Source organism: Balaenoptera ricei, chromosome 9 (assembly GCF_028023285.1).
Source record: "Balaenoptera ricei isolate mBalRic1 chromosome 9, mBalRic1.hap2, whole genome shotgun sequence".
In the NCBI taxonomy this organism is placed as follows: domain Eukaryota; kingdom Metazoa; phylum Chordata; class Mammalia; order Artiodactyla; family Balaenopteridae; genus Balaenoptera; species Balaenoptera ricei.
The window spans coordinates 100,461,478-100,482,229 of NC_082647.1; the positions used below are offsets into that span (position 1 = coordinate 100,461,478).

Genomic DNA, 20,752 nt, shown 5'->3' on the forward strand with positions numbered 1-20,752 from the left:
ATGAAAGTAAAAACAAAAATAAACAAATGGGACCTACTTAAACTTAAAAGCTTTTGCACAGCAAAGGAAACCGTAAACGAAACAAAAAGAAAACCCACAGAATGGGAGAAAATACTTGCAAATGAAGTGACCGACAAGGGATTAATCTCCAAAATATATAAACAACTCGTGCAGCTCAATATCAAAAAACAGCTCAATAAAAAAAATGGGTGGAAGATCCAAATAGACGTTTCTCCAAATGGCCAAAAAGTACATGAAAAGATTCTCAACATCACTAATTATTAGAGAAATACAAATCAAAACTACAGTGAGGTATTGCCTCACACCGGTTAGAATGGCCATCATCAAAAAAATCTACAAACAATACATGCCGAAGAGGGTGTAGAGAAAAGGGAACCCCTCTACATATATTTTCAAAAGAGAAGAAGGGTCGATAGGGCTTATCCATTCACCATCTTACCTTGAAAAGGTGAGTGAGGTACAACAAAATGGGAGGGGAAGAGGCCAGACTACAGATGGTTAGTGAAGGGTTAGCAATAAAAACACAATGAACTTAGAACTTTCCACACACCCAGCACTGGCTCTGCCACATTCCCATCCAGGCCTCGCACTGTGCCCACTGCCCAGCTGAGGCAGTGGAGGGGCCGGGGGTCAAGCAACATCCCTGACCTAACAGAGAAGAGTGGGAAAGCCGCCCAGGCAGGCGCGGTGCAGAGCGATGCTCTTAGCCTCTGCACAATACCGCCTCCAGCCTAAGTATTATTGAGTTTCTCTGAAGAAATGAAAACACGTGGAACTGAAGCAATAATCAAAATCAGGACTGAAGTCAACTTTCCTGAAATGAAAACAATACTTCAGTATATGGATCAAAAGGACTTACCCTGTTCCAGACAAAATGAATGAAAATAGACCCAAACAAGACATTAACTTAGCAAACTGAATTACAAGGGCTGTTCGTTGCCATTGGTAGTGGTGGTGTTATTATGATGAGTCTGAGCTCCAAGGCAGGACAAAAAAAAAAAAATTAAAAAGGTTTTGTGAAACAACAAAAGTAGGCTGGCCTCTGACATGTCTAGGAAAATAAAGGTTAGTCAGAAGGGAGCAAAGTCTCCAAAACTTTGAGAGAAAATAGTTCAACCCAGAATTCTATATTAAATTAATTCTAGTTTATGTATGAGGGCGACACAGGCAAGAGATCAGAAAATAAGCCTGGTACGTACTTATGCTGAAAGTTACCTAAAAATGTATACCAGTAACACACACACACAAACGCGCGCACGCACACACAGTATATGTGTGAGCGTATTTCAAAATTTGGAACTCGAGAATAAATAAAAAGATTAGAACTGAGCACCAGCTGACTGAACAGAGTAAATTTTAAACAACTGTTAGAATTATGACTTTAAAACTGAATATCAAAGGTTATCTGTGAAATAGAAGGTAATGATTTATCTAGGAATCTTAATGCACTAAAGAAAGAAAAATCACAACAGCCATTGAAAGATGCACAAGATCTAGGTATCTGGAGTTGATCTTGCTTAATAATCTTTATGTTGCTATCACCACTAACCACTTTACCAGATCACTGTATATTAGCGCCTCAATTTTCACAATTCTGACTAACCCACGAGGAGGGCTAGCTTACACAACTACGTGTGCTGAAATATTTATTTTCAATTCTATCAACGCTGATAAAATATATGAGAAAACCATTCTTTAAAAAGGCATCATGGGTCTACAACAAAATATGGCAGTTATAAATTTGACTAAAATAGGAAAACAGAGGTGCTTGCCAAGAAGTGTGCCAGGAGATATCTGAGGGTCATCTCGTTACCCACCAGACACAGTAGTTAAAATATACTGCTTTGCCGCATCAAATAGTAATTCTTCAAAATTTAGAGTTCTGAAAATTCTTAGACGAAGTATCTTAGTATAAGTTCTTTTCCAATTCAAAAACAATATTCTCCTTCAACAAATTAGTTCAATTACATTGGCATTAATCCAGAAAGAATTCCTCCTCACCTTTCAGAAAACAAAAATGAAGATGATCTTTCTTATAAATACGAAATGTTTCAAGAGTTTGGATAATTCTTCTCAATTTCTGCACACACCAACTCCTCCCTTATCTATCTTTGATGGTCTGGTTCATCTCAGAATTTCAGAAAATTTGACAGTGCTTTTTGAAAAGCATGAGTGTTCCAATTACTATTACTAGACTCTTTGGGTAACATTAAGCTTAGATATATAAAAATGCATTCTTGTCTGTTAAGAAGACTTCATTTTTCTTTTGTTAACAGATTAAATGGGTATAAATCTTTTACACTGATTACACTGTTTTTAATTTACTTATCCTAATGGCCCATTGAATTTAGATCCCGTAAAAAACATAAAATTAGATTAGGAAATCTGCTCTATGCAGTCAAGAATATGTAAGGTTCTGTAATGATTCTTAATGCACTCTCTTCTTCAACTGTTATTTTAGAAGAGTAGCTTAAATACACTGTGCATTAGAATTTTATCATTGCAAACCAACAGTAGCAAAGCCTTCCATTGACTGAAAAACAAAAGACATTCTTATAAGTGGAAAATCAATCACTACAACCACTAAATGTCACAGCTCAACATCAGCAAGAAGCACTGATAATTGTTAGTTATACACTGCACAAATGATGTATGTCCTCGGTCGAGGAAGTAGGGGCCAGGTTTTTAGAAACTGTACATATATTGATTTTACATTTATTTAACGTGGCCACTGTAAGACACTTTATTCTTCTGATAAACTATGATTGCTTATCAAAAGATTCTATAATTCAAGAGAAACATTCATAACTGGTGTGTGAAAATAAAAACCACCAGCCCACAGAAATCATGCCCACAAAATCCAATTTTGTGGATTTATGGCAGAAAGGCATTAAACCACTGTCTTGCAGGAACTGCAGACCAGTCGCTGAAGCCTAAGTGGCACAGCAGTAATGATTAAGGTGACATGTCCCTCTGCCACAGCTGTTAATCAGCTTAATACTAGTTACATTATTGACATTCTTGTAATTATTTTTCCTAAGGCACATTTGTGCAAAATATATTTTACTTTAATTATGAGCAATCGGGAGCAAGTCCGATACCCAAAAAGAATAATCAAGGTTCTCCTACTGCAGGTACAGTAGGCACAGCGCTGCTCCGAGCCCTTGGAGCTGGTAACATCACAGCCCACAGAGCTGGAGCACTGCTTTCCACGTGACCGTGTAATCCCCATACCTTGCCATCCTCTGAACACACGCCCATGTGTTCGCCACTTTCATCCAGGCTAATCTGATTTATCTTCACAGGACTCTATTAAAAACAAAAGAACAAACAAACATGGTAAACCTTCAGAAACATATATATCAAAGTTAAATGCCTTGGCTTTTCGTAAAATGTAAGTGATACAAGTTGTCTATTAGTTAGATGCATGAGTCCAAGACATATTTTGCTTCTGCAAATGAAAATGGTAAAATATAGCTTTGTTCCCAGACATGTAATAAAGCCCAGAAACCTAAGATTTCCCCAAATTACCTATTTCACGTACTTGAAGAACCAGCTAAAAACGGTACTTTTCTTACCTGTTACGTACCTTTTTATTTGTTCTGTTCTATTGACTCCACAGTCCTAAAATTCTTTCCCAGCCAAATTCGTTAAAAGAACAAAAACCAAAATAAAAATCATGATGTAAAGAAAAATTTTAGTTTTCTTTTTTTAATTGAAATATAGTTGATTTACAATGTCATGTTAGTTTCTGGTATACAGTAAAATGATTCAGGTATATATATATATATACACACACACACACATTCTTTTTTTTTTTTTTTAATTTTTTATTTATTTATTTATTTTTAGCTGTGTTGGGTCTTCGTTTCTGTGCGAGGGCTTTCTCTAGTTGTGGCAAGTGGGGGCCACTCTTCATTGCGGTGCGCGGGCCTTTCACTGTCGCGGCCTCTCTTGTTGCGGAGCACGGGCTCCAGACGCGCAGGCTCAGTAGTTGTGGCTCACGGGCCTAGTTGCTCCGTGGCATGTGGGATCTTCCCAGCCCAGGGCTCGAACCCGTGTCCCCTGCATTGGCAGGCAGATTCTCAACCACTGCACCACCAGGGAAGCCCCACACATTCTTTTTAATATCCTTTTCCATTATGGTTTATCACAGGATATTGAATCTAGTTCCCTGTGCTGTACAGTAGGACCTTGTTGTTTATGTATTTTATATACAGTAGTGTGTATCTGCTAATCCCAAACTCCTAATTTATCACTGCCCCACCACCTCTCCCTTTTGGTAACCGTAAGTTTGTTTTCTGTGTCTGTGAGTCTGTTTCTGTTACGTCATATTTTAGATTCCACGTATAAGTGATGTCATATGGGATTTGTCTTTCTCTTTCTGACTTTCTTCACTTAGTATGATAATCTCCATGCTGCTGCAAATGGCACTATTTCATTCTTTTTTTTTTTTTTTAATTTTTATTGGAGTACAGTTGCTTTACAATGTTGTGTTAGTTTCTACTGCACAGCAAAGTGAATCAGCTATACATACACCTATATCCCCTCTTTTTTGGATTTCCTTCCCATTTAGGTCACCACAGAGCACTAAGTAGAGTTCCCTGTGCTATACAGTAGGTTCTCATTAGTTATCTATTTTATACATAGTATCAATAGCGTATATATGTCAATCACAATCTCCCAATTCATCCCACCTCCCCCTTTCCCTCTTGGTATCCATACGTTTGTTCTCTACATCTGTATCTCTATTTCTGCTTTGTAAATAAGGTCGTCTATACCAATGGCATTATTTCATTCTTTTTTTATGGCTGAGTAATATTCCATTGTATGTATGTACCACATCTTCTTTATCCATTCCTCTGTTGATGGACATTTAGGTTGCTTCCATGTCTTGACTATTGTAAATAGTGCTGCTATGAATATTGGGGTGCATGTATCTTTTCGAATCAGAGTTTTCTCTGGATATATGCCCAGGAGTGGGATTGTTGGATCATATGGCAACTCTAAAATCTTAGTTATTTTACTTTGGCTCACCAGCCAATCCATTTCTTCTTCTCTTATAAATTACTAAATCAACTTTTTATTTATACTCTATGCTTAGTACTTTCTGGGGGAATTCCACAGGGTCTAACTGATAGTAACTAACTTTGTCATCCTCCATTCTTTTGAGTAATCTCAAATTTAAAAATCTGTGAAGATGGAATTAGGCATTCTACTTTGGATGTATTTTCCCAAGAGTAAACACACAACTGTACTTTTAATATTTTTCAGTTTTCCAGTTCGCTATGTAGCCAACTGTTCACTCACTAAAATATTCATACAGGTGGATTTTCTAAAGAGAAATCAAAATCAGTAAATGTTGACAACATTAAAAAATGACAACCTTTTCTTTTTTTTTTTGCTTCTTAAGTAATGACAGTTTACAACTATCTTCCACAAAACATGATAGAACAAATTAACCACAAAAAGAGAAGTAAGACTTCATCAGTTTCAACATGAGCCTGCAAATTCATTTTTTTAAATACCTTACCTTAAAATAATTTGGTTTGTGTATAAGAATAAAATGGAAATACACAAAATTGATTGTTCCATGCTCAACGGAAAATATCTCCAAGCTAGTAAGTAATGGCCAGGACAGACCAAGACTCCCTGACCTTGGAAAGGCCACCCACTGACTGATACTGCTGAGAGAAATTCCCGTGTTACAGGTGGAGATAACTGGCTGCAGAACCCTTTCTCATCCTGATCCCTAAATCACTCCTGAAATGCAGCTCATGAAAACCAAGCTATCTCCTTAAAAGTTCCTAGAATGTTAGAACAGGAAAGGACCTTACAGACATATTTGATCCATTTATAGGAGAATAAACCAACCCCACGGATGAGATTCACAACAGAGAAAAAGCAGAGCCAGGGCTCTGACCTTAAGAGCAGTGAAGAGAACTTTGTGATGGGCAGCAAGGAAGATGCAAAACAAAAGCTGAACTGGGAAAGCAATGAGGCCAGTGTGTCTGGACTTCTGGCCGACGAGTCTGAATGCGCAGCTTCTACAGTCTTCTTTGGATAAATGCTTTCTTCACTGAGCACCTTCTGTTAACAACTTCCTGCTTCTGATCTTTTGTTCGTCAAACAACATTTTAATGCCCATTTTACTTGTGGCAAATATAAACCCCACATACCTGACTGTAATTTAATTGGTCTCTGGTTATAACCTACCTCAGATTATAATTCAATAGATGTGTGTAGCTTGATCACTGCCAAGGTTTCCTGTCCTAACCAATATGGTACTATCCACGTGTGACTATACAGAAAGTTAAGTTAGTTAAAATCAATCACAGTTAAAAATTCATGTCCTCCGTTGCACAAGTGCTCAATAGCCACATGTGACTAGCGGCTACTGTATGAAAAAGCACACAGATCACGGAAGGTTTTCATCATTTCAGAAAGTTCTACAGGGCAGCACTGTTCCAGGCCCACCAAACTGAGCCTCAGTGCTGAGTACAATGCTTCTTCACAAGGCCCTTCTGTACAACTTACATCGAGAGGTACATCTTCTCCCCATGTGCCTGTCAAACTGTACGTCATTTGTTCTTGGACTCTGTGCTCATGGCCTGTGCTAAGGTTCTAGGAATCACACTGTATTATTTTCAAAGACCTGGCATACACGTTAGCTGATCCTCACAACTTCTGGTGAAAGCAGTCAGCGTAGGACGGTTATCTCCACCTCACAATAAGGAAAATGAGGCCTCAAGAGTTTACGTGAGCTGTCTAGAGCCTTAGTACTGCTATGTGGCTAGGCCACACGGTGATATTCTTAGTACGAATAAACCCAACTTTTTATTACAACATGTTTCTTCCTTAGTAGAAACTAATTTGTATCGCCACATTAGCAATATTATGGGGGAAAATAAATCATAACTACAAGGTATAAGAATCCTTTTTCCTTTATACCTGTTAGCAATGGTTAACTTTTTTTTTTTTTGCCAATGATCAATATTCACTGATTTATTTCCCCAACTACTAACAACTTAAACATTTTCTTAAGCCTGTCGGCCAATTAATCTGTTCTTCTAAAAACTCTGTTCACATCTCTTATTTTTTCTATTAATGTTTGTTCTTTTCTTGTCCATTTCATTTTTTTTTTTTTAAGGGTATGAGGTCTTGGTACAATATCTTACCCTGACATTGTATATGTGGTCTCCTGTATATTTTTGCAAGATGGTTATTGCTTTATTTCTCATATCACCTTAGCACTTACCACTATCTTACTACGTATTTTACTTATTTACTGTCAAACTCACTCACTAGAATATTAATTTCATGAGATAGTTCAAAGAACACAAACTTCCAATCACACACAAAATCTTCCAGACAACAGAATAAAAAGGAAATGCTCCCCAACTCATTTTACCAGGACAGCATAACCTAACAACAACAAAACTCAACAAAGGATTTTATGAAAAAGAAAAAATACAAGTAAATCTCACTCATGAACAGAAATGAAAAAATCCTAAAGAAAATATTAACAAAGTCAGCATATATAAAAAAGATAATTTTACTCCAAAACTACTAGGCTGATACAAGATAGCAGAATTAATATATGATAATTTTTTTTATTAATAAAAGAGGAAAATCATAAGATCATCTCAAGAGGAAATTCGTAAGGTCATCTCAATGATGCAAAAAGTGTTTGATGAAACAACACTCGTTCATGGTAAAAACTCTTAGCATATAAGGAGAAAATTTCCTCAAACTCACCTAAGGTGAAGCGTTGAGAGCTCTCCCTTTGATATGTTTACAATACGTTGAGTCTTCTAATCCATAAACATGGAGCATTTCTCCATTTATTAGGCCTTCTTTAACATCTCTAAATAAAGTTTCCTATGTCTCCCCTTAGAGGTCTCATACTTTGTTTTATTCTGGGAGTAGCAGTGACAGTCAGCAGGCTTTTCTCATTCCTGATACGTACAATATGATTCCACTTACACAACCTAATAAAAATAGGCACGACTACACCACAGTGTCCAGGGGGTGCACACAGAGGACATAAAATGAAAAAGAAAAGTTAAGCAGTTATTCCTACGAAGGTCAGCACAGTGGCTCCCACTAAGGGAACTGCGAGTACGGGTGGGGAAGGGGATCACACGGTCTGCTCTTGACAGAGTGGTAGTTAACAGTATTGTTTGCTTTATTACTGTTTGTTCCCCTGCACATTTTAAAATGGGTTTTAAAAAGTTATATTTCAGGGCTTCCCTGGTGGCGCAGTGGTTGAGAATCTGCCTGCCAATGCAGGGGACACGGGTTTGAGCCCTGGTCTGGGAAGATCCCACATGCCGCGGAGCAACTAGGCCCGTGAGCCACAACTGCTGAGCCTGCGCGTCTGGAGCCTGTGCTCTGCAATGAGAGGCCGCAATGGTGAGAGGCCCCCGTGACAAAGAGTGGCCCCCGCTCGCCGCAACTAGAGAAAGCCCTCGCACAGCAACGAAGACCCAACACAGCCAAAAATAAATTAAAAAAAAAAAAAGTGAACAAAATGAATTACTTAAAAAAAAAAAAGTTATATTTCAAAATAAGAACAAACATTAAAGATTTCTAAATAAAATTAAGAAGAATTTGCCCATCCATAAAAATGTCTGGGATCTACACCTTCAATGGATTATTTCTTGGTTTACGCTTATTTTTCCCATAACTGTCAAGCTACTCAAATGTCCTAATTCTATTCTGGTCATTTACATTTTCCCAGAAAATTGTGCATTCCAAGTTCTTAATGATGAAATATTTTCATTTCACTTTGTATTCTTTTAATATTTTAATAATACTAATGATATTAATACTACTAGTAAGTAGTAATATGACTACTAATCAGTGAACATTTACTATATGCTTATTATACATCAGTCTCTATTCTAAGAGTTCTATACATATTATATAATTTACTCCTCACAGAAATTCTATGAGGTAGGTAATATTAGTTTTCCTATTTGGAAATATGAAAATATATAAACAGCACTATGTCACATGTATGTTAATATTTTATTTCCTTTTTTACTATTATCCTTATCAGCTATTTATCAGTTGTATTGGCCTTTTTATAGAAGCAATACTACCATCAATCAATTTGCTGGGTTTTTAAAAATAAATTTATTTATTTATTTTTAAATTTTTGGCAGCATTGGGTATTCACTGCTGCTCACGGGCTTTCTCTAGTTGCGGTGAGCGAGGGCCACCCTTCATTGCGGTGCGCAGGCTTCTCATTGCAGCGGCTTCTCTTGTTGTGGAGCACAGGCTCTAGGGCGCGCGGGCTTCAGTAGTGGTGGCACGCAGGCCCAGCAGCTGTGGCTTGTGGGCTCTAGAGCGCAGGCTCAGTAGTTGTGGCTCATGGGCTTAGCTGCTCCGCAGCATGTGGGATCTTCCCGGACCAGGGCTCGAACCCAAGTCCCCTGCATTGGTAGGCAGATTCTTAACCACTGTGCCACCAGGGAAGTACCTATTTGCTGTATTTTTAAATGTTTTCTATTTTATTAATTCCTACTCTTAGTCCATACTAATTATGCCCTTTTTGCCTTGGAACAATTTCGTTGACCTTACTCTAATTTCCTGGCATTAGTATATTGCTCGTTAGTTGTAACTGCTCATTTCTTAATCATAAAATAATCAAATATTTTGCACTTGCCTTTGGGTATACCAATGGCCACAAACCAGAGACCAGAAAATACTGTTATTGTAATAATTATATCTCCTTTGGGAAAAGTAACATTTTATTTTGTTTTGTTTCATTTCTAAGGATGGTGGTGGTGTTATCTGCTTATTTATCAAATTATTAATAAACTCTAGTGTGACTACAGTTATGGTCGGATATGTGGTCTGTGTCTATCTGTTAAATTAATGGGTTGCTCTTTGAAACATAAGATATCATTTTGAAGTAATTCATATTTTCTATTTTAGGGTTCAAAATACATATATTTTTAATAATGTTATATATATTATTTAATTTCTATATGTCCTTGTTTAATTTTTTCTTCTTGATCTAGCAAAGACTGATAGAAACATGCTTCAAAAACTTCCCACTACAATTGTAGTTTTGTCCATTCCTCCTTGATTTTCAAATCCATTTTGATCCAGCTATTAGATGACCTATAATTTGGCAAATCAAAGGGTATAATTGTTATATTTTCCTTTTCACTTGTACCTATCATCAATATAATACGCATTCTGCTGGTTAATGCTCTTTTGCCTTAAACTCTATTTTTTCTTATATTGTTACTGCCAACATACTTAATTTTTGTTTGGCTTTTTATAATCTATTTTTGCTCACATCTTTATTTTTCACTTCCATCAGCTGGTGGGATATTTGTCCTTCAAAGCTGAGGCTATTTTTCTTTTAGTAACAGAATACCTGGCCCATTTAGTGTTCTCTTAGTTGCTACATAACTTTATACTTTTAAAAATTATGTTTCTCCATCTCATTATTATTCTTTTGCTGTTACTCAAATTCTTTTTTCTTGACCTATCAAAGAAGAATTTAGATATTGTTTATTCTATTTTTACCTTGTTAGTGATTATCTTTAAATTACTAAATCATACTTGAATTATGTCTCCTCCCCCCCACCCGAAATAAATGCAACTGTATTAACTGGCTCATTTAGAAGATGAGGTATTTAGCACGTGTTTATTTACTACTTCCTTCTTTCCCTATTTTAAAACGAGAGCACAAATATTTTCTACTTCTTAGGTCACTTCAAATAGAATTGGAAAGAGAAGCTAGTTAATACATCCGTAAAAGCTGCAATCTTAAACTATACATTCTAAGCATGAAGCCAGAGAAAGAAATTGTTTTGCTATCAGGGTGTCCATAATTTTAAAATTGATTCACAACAGCTCATTATAGATTAGGGATATTTACCTCTTATCATGAACACTGCAAACAACTTGGCAGCTTACCGTACATTTTAAAATATTCTTTGGTTTTTGAAGAAATTTGGGTTTTCTACTCACGTAAATCAAACCAAGTAAACAGTCAACTCACAAAAGAAACAGACAAACTGTAGGTAAACAGGAACAAGAGGCAACCTCAGTAACAATCAATACATGAAAAGTAAAGCAATGAGAATATTTTACCTATGGAATCAGCAAAGATTTTTCAAACACCTTAGTTTTAGCGAGGAAGCACAAAAATAGACACTCCTCTTACACTGGGAGTAGTTAATTCAAATTTGGAGAAACTTTCCGAAGGATCATTTGGTAACGTGTATCAAAATTCTTTAAAATATGTGTTGCCTATTATAACCAAGGAGAAGTACAAAGATTATTTTGCAACAAGATGCTTTCCATAGCAGTTTTCTTTTGTAAGACACTGAGAAATGAAAATTACCTACGGATTTCCCTGGTGGTCTAATGGCTAAGACTCCACACTCCCAATGCAGGGGGCGAGGGTTGGATCCCTGGTCAGGGAACTAGATACCACATGCCACAACTAAGAGCCCAAGTGCCACAACTAAAGATCCTGCATTCTGCAACGAAGATCCCGCGTGCCACAACTAAGACCCGGTGCAAACAGATAGATAGATAGGTAAGTAAATAAGTAAATAAATAAATAATTTAAAAATTACCTAAATTTCTAAAAGCTAGGAATCTAAATTTCATTTTTAAAATTAAGTTAAAAAAGAAGCATTATTTAGAGAAGAATACGGCCTTAGACAAAGAGAGGTGTGGCCTTTGCCCTTGGCTTCTGGGAAGTCATCTATGTCACACCTGCACACCTGATAGGAGCGTCTTATGGTGGGACTGCTTGGGCCACAAAGACCAAGCCTGTGATTTAGGGTGGAGGCTTTGGGTCACAAGGTATCGGTCAACCCAGAAGCTGAAATCAACCACGTGGACAACCTAGCAACCAATCATGCCTCCGTAACAGAGCCCCAGTAAAATCCCTAAATATGGGGCTGAACTTCCCTGGTTGCCACACATTTATGTAGGGGTCAGGGTTCCATGTCCTGAGGACAATGAAAGCTTCACTTTCGGAACCATCCCAGGCACTGCCCTTCCTGTGGCTGAATTCTTGACCTGTATCCTTTTCCCATAATAACTCAGAATTGTGAGTATAATAGCTTTTAGTGAGTTCTGTGAGGCCTTTAGATAATTATCACACATGAGGGTGGATTTAGGAACCCACCAGAACTTGCGGCTGGTGTCAGAATTCTTCAGCAGACTCGGCAGTCTGGAGGACTGTGCCCTCAAAACTTGTAATTTGGCTACTCTGGGTAAGTACAATCTGATGTTTATAAATACTACTCTATTTACAGGTATTTGAATGTAATATATGTGACTAGAAGCAGATTCCCCAAAATATTAGCACTGCTTATATCTGGGTGCTGACATACTATTACTATGTAGGTTGTCCCTTTCTAGGATCTGCTCATTGTCTACAACAAATATTTATGGTTTGTAATCAAAAGATAAGTATTTTTAAACGATTACACAGTAAATCCATGAATCTGAAAACAAAACGAAACCACAGTTAATCTTAATTGTTAAAGCCATCCTTTGGGGGACCTGCAGCACATTTTTATCTTGAGCAATAACTGAGTATCATCACCATGCATGTTAGTTTCTATAACATTTAATAAAGAATAAATAACAGGATTTCAATAGTACAGCTGTCAATGGTACATAACCATTCCTGTCAGAAACAAATGCCTTACGTATATCTGCCGTTTCTAAACACTAGAAATAAGCAGCAACAACAACAACTGAACAGGAAAGAAAGGATACAGGAGAGAAACAGGAAGGCAAGATTCGTTCTTCAATGCTGACCTTTCCTGTTTTATACATGCAATCTAGGGAGTATGTTGTGAAGATGGGCCACTGAAATAGATGCAGACAAGGGTAAGGAACCAGAAGAAAAAAAAGACCAGAGAAAAATGGCCTCAGCTGTATTTTCCATTAGCTACAATTTTATTCCTAATGGAGACATGTTTGGAATTCTGGACAATATAAGTGAGTTTGTTCAAAAATCAATAATGTCAAGCTGACACCATAGAACATACGAAAATGTTTCCTTAATGCAACAAAAAAAAGAAGCCCAGTAAGCAGGAGGGGGCCAGGACCAGCACATACCTTCTAAATCCAAGTCTACTACAGGTGGTCTCAAGGTCTTAAATTTAAAGAAAAGGCAAAATCACCCACATGTACACCTCATGTGATAATCAATTACTTAATGTACGAGGCTTGAAATAAATACACTTAGTATGGATTATGTCAGCTCTTCAATTAGGAATGAATTCACGGTCGTTTCGAAAGCTGCTTTTAATGGTGTTCTTTGTGGCCACTTCTTTTCCCCTGATGCTCCTCATCATCCCACCTTAAGCTCTCGGTCCCCCAACGTGAACCTCAGAAATCAATCTGCTAATGTATAATTTGTAAGGCTCCTCTGACTAACAAATGGATAATTGATTCCTTCACAAATGCTGCATCCCCACGGACATAGGGTGGAATGAGTAAGAAACAGAAGATGGGATTTCACTTCCATCCTCCCAGAGATCCACTACTTAGCAATCCCAACATCCACAGGGTTGTCTACGCAGGTCCATGCTCTTTAGTCACTATTAGCAAGCAAGCTACACTTCATTACATGTGTGAAAAGCAAACGCCTGTCCTTTCATACTTGGGAAAAGCTCATTTTGCTGCTTATTTTCCTCTCCCCTGAGGATACACCCTGAGGTAAGCCAGACCTCCATCTGGATTTAAGAAGTCTCTGCAAAATACACCTAACTGTGGGTTTTCTACACATCTGCACAAGAAAACAAAACAAACATTTATTGTCTTGTGGACTTATTCTATGGCCAGAATGGCCTAACCTCTTTCTTTTTTTTAAATTTTATTGAAGTATAGTTGATTTACCATGTTGTGTTAATTTCTGCTGTACAGCAAAGTGATTCAGTCACACACACACATATTCTTTTTCATATTCTTTTCCTTTATGGTTTATCACAGGATACTGAATATAGTTCCCTGTGCTATACAGTGGGACCTTGTTGTTTATCCATTCTCTATATATAGGTTTGCATCTGCTAATTCCAAACTCCCACTCCATCCCTCCGCTACCCTCCCTCCCCCTTGGCAACCATAAGTCTGTTCTCTGTGCCTGTGAGTCTGTTTCTGTTTTCGTAGATAAGTTCAGTTGTGTCATATTTTAGATTCCACATATAAGTGATTTCATAGGTGTTTGTCTTTCTCTTTCTGACTTCCTTCACTTAGCATGATAATCTCTAGGTCCATCCATGTTGCTGCAAATGCAAAAGGGCCTAACCTTTACCTATAAACTCTCAAGTCTTCTCAGTTTCTCTAAAATTTCATCTCTAGGTTCACATTAAATCCTTCTTCCAATCCAGATGGGGAATAAATTTAGCAACAGGCAATCTTGAAGTTGGAGAACTTGTGTGGAGCCTTCTCGAAGGTCTCAGAATATGGGTTCATTAAAAGCAAAAGAGAAGGTGTAAAGGCTCCAGCCTGTTCCTCAGGAGATCCTCTCAATGTCTCTGTCGCTCCTGAACAACCTGGCAACGGGCCCAGCCCATCCTCACTGCCAACCGCTCTCCCTTAGACCACCAAGAACTTCCTGGGGCTGAAGCAATGGGAGGTCTTTCAGCTTCACCTCGCTCGGCCACTTTGTGACAACTGACTCTGCTGCCCACTGCTTCCTTCCAACTTTCTCTTCCCTCAGCATGAGGACCTCATTCTCCATTGCTGAACCTACCACAACGGGCTATAAAAACACTGCTGAATAACACAAAAAATAAACAAAAAGGTTAAGGACCCTTTTTGTTATTTATTGTCCTGGGACAAAAGCGAAATACATCGTTCTTACCTAACACATCAGTTCCAAAAATAAAAGGCTAAGAAAACATGAACACATTGTATGTTGTTTGGGGGATATAAATATAACATGTTTTCCTTTAAGCAAATGGGGGGAGGGGGAACCATCAAAAAACTTTAAATCTCAAGTGCACACGCATGGCAAAGACTAGGGGAAGAGACTGAAAAAAATCCTACAATAAAAGATGAAGGATATACTCCTAGTCTAACTTCAAAGCAATAATAAATTCTGGATATATAATAAATGTTATATAGATAAAAATTTTAAAAATCTTCAACAGCAACAAAAGAGAGAAACAACAGTAAAACAAAATAATGCAGCATTAAAACATTAAAACAAAAAAAAACGGAAGTGATTTGGGCTTCCCTGGTGGCGCAGTGGTTGGGAGTCCGCCTGCCAATGCAGGGGACATGGGTTCGAGCCCTGGTCTGGGAGGATCCCACATGCCGCGGAGCGACTGGGCCCGTGAGCCACAATTACTGAGCCTGCGCGTCTGGAGCCTGTGCTCCGCAACAAGAGAGGCCGCGATAGTGAGAGGCCCGCGCACCGCGATGAAGAGTGGCCCCCGCTTGCCACAACTAGAGAAAGCCCTTGCACAGAAACGAAGACCCAACACAGCCAAAAATAAATAAATAAATAAATAACCCTTTAAAAAAAAAAAAAAACAAAACATTAAAACAAAACAATGCAAAAATGAACACTAAACTTAAAATGACAGAGATAAAAATTAAGAGGCTGGAAAATTCAGTTACCATCAGAAATTTAAAATATTAAATTAATTACCAGAAAACTAGATGGGGACCTTTGTTTAAACGGTAAAACTGTTTAACGTTTTCATACCAGGGGCAGATAATGAACAGGAAAGGACCTCCACACCCTCTGGTCCAGTTCACCAGCCTTATACTTCCAACCTGCACATAAGTTTCTCAGGTGACCTTGCTCTCCTGTCCATGAATAGGTGAGAGTCACCGCTGTGTTGGTAGCAACTTCTCTTCCTGTCCCGTTTCCATTCAGAACCAAGGGAAGATATTTAAAGTTTGAGGCATGCAGATTGTTAAATAAGTATGCTTAGAACTGAATTATGATAACCACCTAAGAAGAGTGGAGAACTTGTCTACAAAATAGAAGAGAAACAGTGTTTTTTCAAGTATTACAATACTGTTTAAATTTGATCAGTCATCCATCCATAAAAAAGCTTGGTTCACCGCCTCATCTGTGCCTCTTTTTCCATTGCTCACAGGCACATATGTGGTAAATACCGCAGGCCGTGTCACCGTTTATGCCAGTTGATGAGCAAAGGAAGGCTCTCACAAGGAACCAATCGCTCAAGGTATATAAAGGAAACAACTATCTATTCCCTTCAGTTCCTTAAGTCGATTCACTCACTAACACAGAGCAGTGGTCTTTTGCCCAAAAGCTGCCACCAAAACTGCTCAGGGAAAAGTCACCAACAGAGACCTACCTTCAAAGCCAGCGGATGTCTTTCAGTCCCCATGACTTTCTGGCATCTGCAACTCTCCTCCACTAGCTTCCGTATTACCCATTTCTCCTCATTTCTTTTTTGCCTTTCTAGTCACAACCTTCAGTCAGGTTTCCAGGCTATAGTTCTTCAGCCTGCCTCGTTTAGTATCTGTATTCGCTTCACTCCAGCTCAGGCCTCCCTTCAGAGCTGTATACTCAAATTCAACAACTACCCTACAGCTCCGTGTCAACCAGCCATCTCCAGAATCGGTGCCTTCTTCCGTATTTCAATTTCACCAAATGATCCTCAGCCCATCTACACATCCAAGCCAGAGCACTGAGTCATCCCAGAGCAGTCCTTCTCCCTCACACTCCACAGGAGCAACCAAAAATGACTAAGTCCTCTCCTTCTACCTCTTTTTACCAGAGCACATCTATTTCACAACAATAACCCACTTTGTTGCCTACCTTTGGCACTTCACTTGAGCTCCTAGAGAGCAGAAAGCTACTTTAAACCCAGCAGCTGGTACAGAAGAACTCGATGATGCTGCCAAAAGAATGAGAACCCCAGTCTTTCAGAGTCTGAGGCTCTGAACCAGAAAACAGGTTAAACAAACAAATGAAACAAATGCTCTGTAAGAAGACAACTAATTAAGAGCAGAATAGATAAAACCCGAAACAGAATTGTGCACAACGTTATTTTATTAAAAATAAGAAAAGTTTTAAAGAATGGAAAAGCCTAGGGGACTTCCCTGGTGGCGCAGTGGTTAAGAATCCGCCTGCCAAAGCAGGAGACACGGGTTCGAGCCCTGGTCCGGGAGGATCCCACATGCCACGGAGCAACTAAGCCTGTGCGCCACAACTACTGAGCCTGCGCTCTAGAGCCCGCGAGCCACAACTACTGAGCCCAGGCACCACAACTACTGAAGCCTGTGCACCTAGAGCCCACAATAAGAGAAGCCACCACAATGAGAAGCCCACATACCACATCGAAGAGTAGCCCCCTGCCCACTGCAACTAGAGAAAGCCTGCGCGCAGCAGCAAAGACCCAATGCAGCCAAATAAACAAAAATTAAAAAAAAAAAAAAGAGAATGGTAAAGCCTCAAAACAAGTTAAATGGAAAGAGTTAAGTTCTAACAGGTCCCTGCTCTTTTGGGACCCAAGGTTGTCAATATTCAACATCAGGCTTTAAAAGCAGAAGAGCAACTGATGGTTTACATATCGTGATCATTTCCTGTGGTACCCACTATATTTCATAGCTCAAATGAATATACAAGAACTGTCTTCTTATGAAGTTTGATCTTATGACCTCTCTAAGATTTAATAACTACATTAATTTGAGGTTCTTGACGTGATAATTCAGCTTTTATAGAAGCTGCTGTTTCTGCAGATGGGGGGAAAAATGCTTTCTTTATCAGTAGCAATTCATTCCAACTTTAGAAATGATTAGGAAATTTAAAAAGCTGAAACGTCATTTGTTTTCCACTCTGAATAAACAAAAGGGGTAGTGGTGAAATGTGGCATAGCTGCATATAAGTTACATTTAAAACTGTGCATGACAATGTGGCTGGAATATCCCTTATTCCACAAACAACTACTGATCATCTTTTATAAATGTATACCTTTGACAGTACATCCCTTTTCACAGAAATAGAAAGAACATTCCTAAAATTCATATGGAATCACAAAAGACCCTGAACAGCCAAAGCAATCTTGAGAAAGAAAGAGCTGGAGGCCTCACACTTTCTGACTTCACACTATATTACAAACCTATAGTAATCAGAACAGTATGGTTACTGGCATAAAAACAGACACATAGAACAATGGAATAGAATCAATAAACCCACGTATATAAGGTCACATAATATTTGATAAGGAAGCTAAAAAAATTCAATGGGGAAAGGACAGTCTCCTCAATAAATGGAAAAACTGGATATTCACATGTAAAGGAATGAAACTGGGCCCTTATCTTACACCACTCACGAAAAGTAACTCAAAATGGATTATGGACTTAAAGATCTAAAACTGTAAAACTCTTATAAGAAAACAAAGGGGAAAGCTCCTTAACACTGGTCTTGAGAATGACTTTCTGGATAAGACATCAAAAGCACAGGTAACAAAACCAAAGATCAACAAGTGGGACTAAGTCAAACTAAAAAGCTTCTACACAGCAAAAGAGGCAATCAGCAAAATGAAAAGACAGCCTAAAGAATGGAAGAAAATATCTGCAAACCATATATCTGATAAGGGGTTAATATCCAAATATATAAGGAACTCATACAACGCAGTAGCAAAAAAAACCCCAAACAATTTGATTAAAAAATGGGCAGAGGACTTGAATAGACATTGTTCCAAAGAAGACATACAAATGACAACAGTACATGAAAAGGTGCTCAACGTCACTAGTCATCAGGAAAATGCACATCAAAACCACAATGAGGTATCACTTCATACCTGTTAAAATGACTATTATCAAAAAGACCACAGACAACAAATGCTGGGGAGGGTGTGGAGGAAAGGGAACCCTGGTGCACTGTGGGTGGGAATGGAAATTGGTGCAGCCACTGGGGAAAACAGTATGGAGATTCCTCAAAAAATTAAAAATAGAACTACCATACAATCCAACAACCTTACTTCTGGATATACATCAAAAGGAAATGAAATCAGGATCTCAAAGAGATATTTGCACTTCCATATTCATTTCAGCATTATTCACAACAGCCAAGACATGGAAACAACCTAGGTGTTCACTGACAACTGAATGAAAAAAGAGAATGTGATGTGTATTTATATATAATATTATTTAGCCATAAAAAAAGAAAACTTCTGCCATTTCCAACAACATGGATGGACCTTCTGGGCATTATGCTAAGTGAAATAAGTCAGAAAGACAAAGATAAATACTGTATGATCTCACTCATATGTGAAATCTACAAACAATGAACTCATAGAAACAGAGTAAAATGGTGGTAGCAGGGTCCAAAAGGTAGGAAAATGGGGAGATGTCGGTCAAAGGGTATACACGTTTAGTTACAAGATGAGTTAGTTCCAGGGGTCTAATGTACAGCCTGGTGACCGAGTTAACAATACTGCATTGTATACTTGAAAGCTGCTATGAGAATAGAGCTTTAAGGTTCTCATCATAACAGCAACAACAAAATGGTAATTATGTGACATGAAGGATGTGTTAATTAATCTTATTGTGGTAAACATTTCACAACATATATGTGTATCAAATCATCACATGGTACACTTTAAACTTATATAATATGTCAATTATATCTCAGTGAAGCGGGGAAAAAATAAAATCACATCATATGATATCACTTATATGTGGGATCTAAAAAAAAAATATATACAAATGAACTTATTTACAAAACAGAAATAGACCCACAGACATAGAAAACAAACTTATGGCTACCAAAGGGGAAAAGGGGGGGGGGTGTAAATTAGGAGTTTCGGATTAACATATACACACTACTATATATAAAATAGTTAAACAGCAAGGACCTGCTGTATAGCACAGGGAATTATACTCAATATTTTGTAATAACCTATAAGGGAAAAGAATCTGAAAAATAATAGATAGATGGATATAACTGAATCACTGTGCTGTACACCTGAAACTAACACAACATTGTAAATCAACTATACTTCAATTTTTAAAAACTACAACCTATTTACATAAGCTGATTTCAAAGTGAAAAGTATTCACTTGAATAACTTACATGTTAGTTAAATATTGAGCATACCAATATTGTTATTTTAATAAAGTCAATTACATGTCTGTTATTTCAGGTGAGGTCTGCTGTACTCCTAATACAGGAACTCAAAAATACTCCCCCCCCCCAAAAAAAAAAAAAAAACTCCCCAAATATCACCATTTATTGAACTACAGATGACTCTCCTCACAGTGATTTCAAACTCTCTGTAGTGCTACAAGTAGCTTTACGGTTCGTCACAGCTTTTCTTTGATGGTACAAACTTTATGTGAATAGTAGGAAGTGATTACTTTAAGGTACAGAGTCCACTGTCTACCTTTATCACCAGATAGCCTTCATATTCTATAACTTCCACAAGAAGAATATTGTTTGATAGGAAAATATATATATTTATTAAATGTCTCTAATTCTCCACTTAAATTTAATTTCCATTCTAATGATCAAAGAATCAAATTATCCTATTAGAAAACGAATTCCTTGATTTAAACTCTAACCAATACCCTGAAAATCATCCAAAAGAAATAAAAATCATCTGGAAGTGAGAAGAACGAAAAGAAGTTTTGAGGAAGCATCACCTTGCTTGGCAAGAAAAGAATTTTTGTCCACTTACTGTCATCACTGTTTTAAGTGAACACTTGAGCTTAAATTTTCTGCATTTCTAAGACTGCTTATAAA

The 20,752-nt window shown here is 37.8% G+C and overlaps 1 protein-coding gene across 1 annotated transcript in view; it reads right to left on the minus strand.

Annotated features, from left to right (window-relative positions):
- VPS41 (VPS41 subunit of HOPS complex) overlaps nucleotides 1–20,752 on the minus strand; it is a 182,383-nt gene that overhangs the window by 90,714 nt on the left and 70,917 nt on the right. Inside the window, exon 5 of the mRNA XM_059934200.1 lies at nucleotides 3,256–3,330. Coding sequence (XP_059790183.1) covers nucleotides 3,256–3,330 — 75 coding nt within the window. The remainder of the gene's footprint in view (nucleotides 1–3,255; nucleotides 3,331–20,752) is intronic.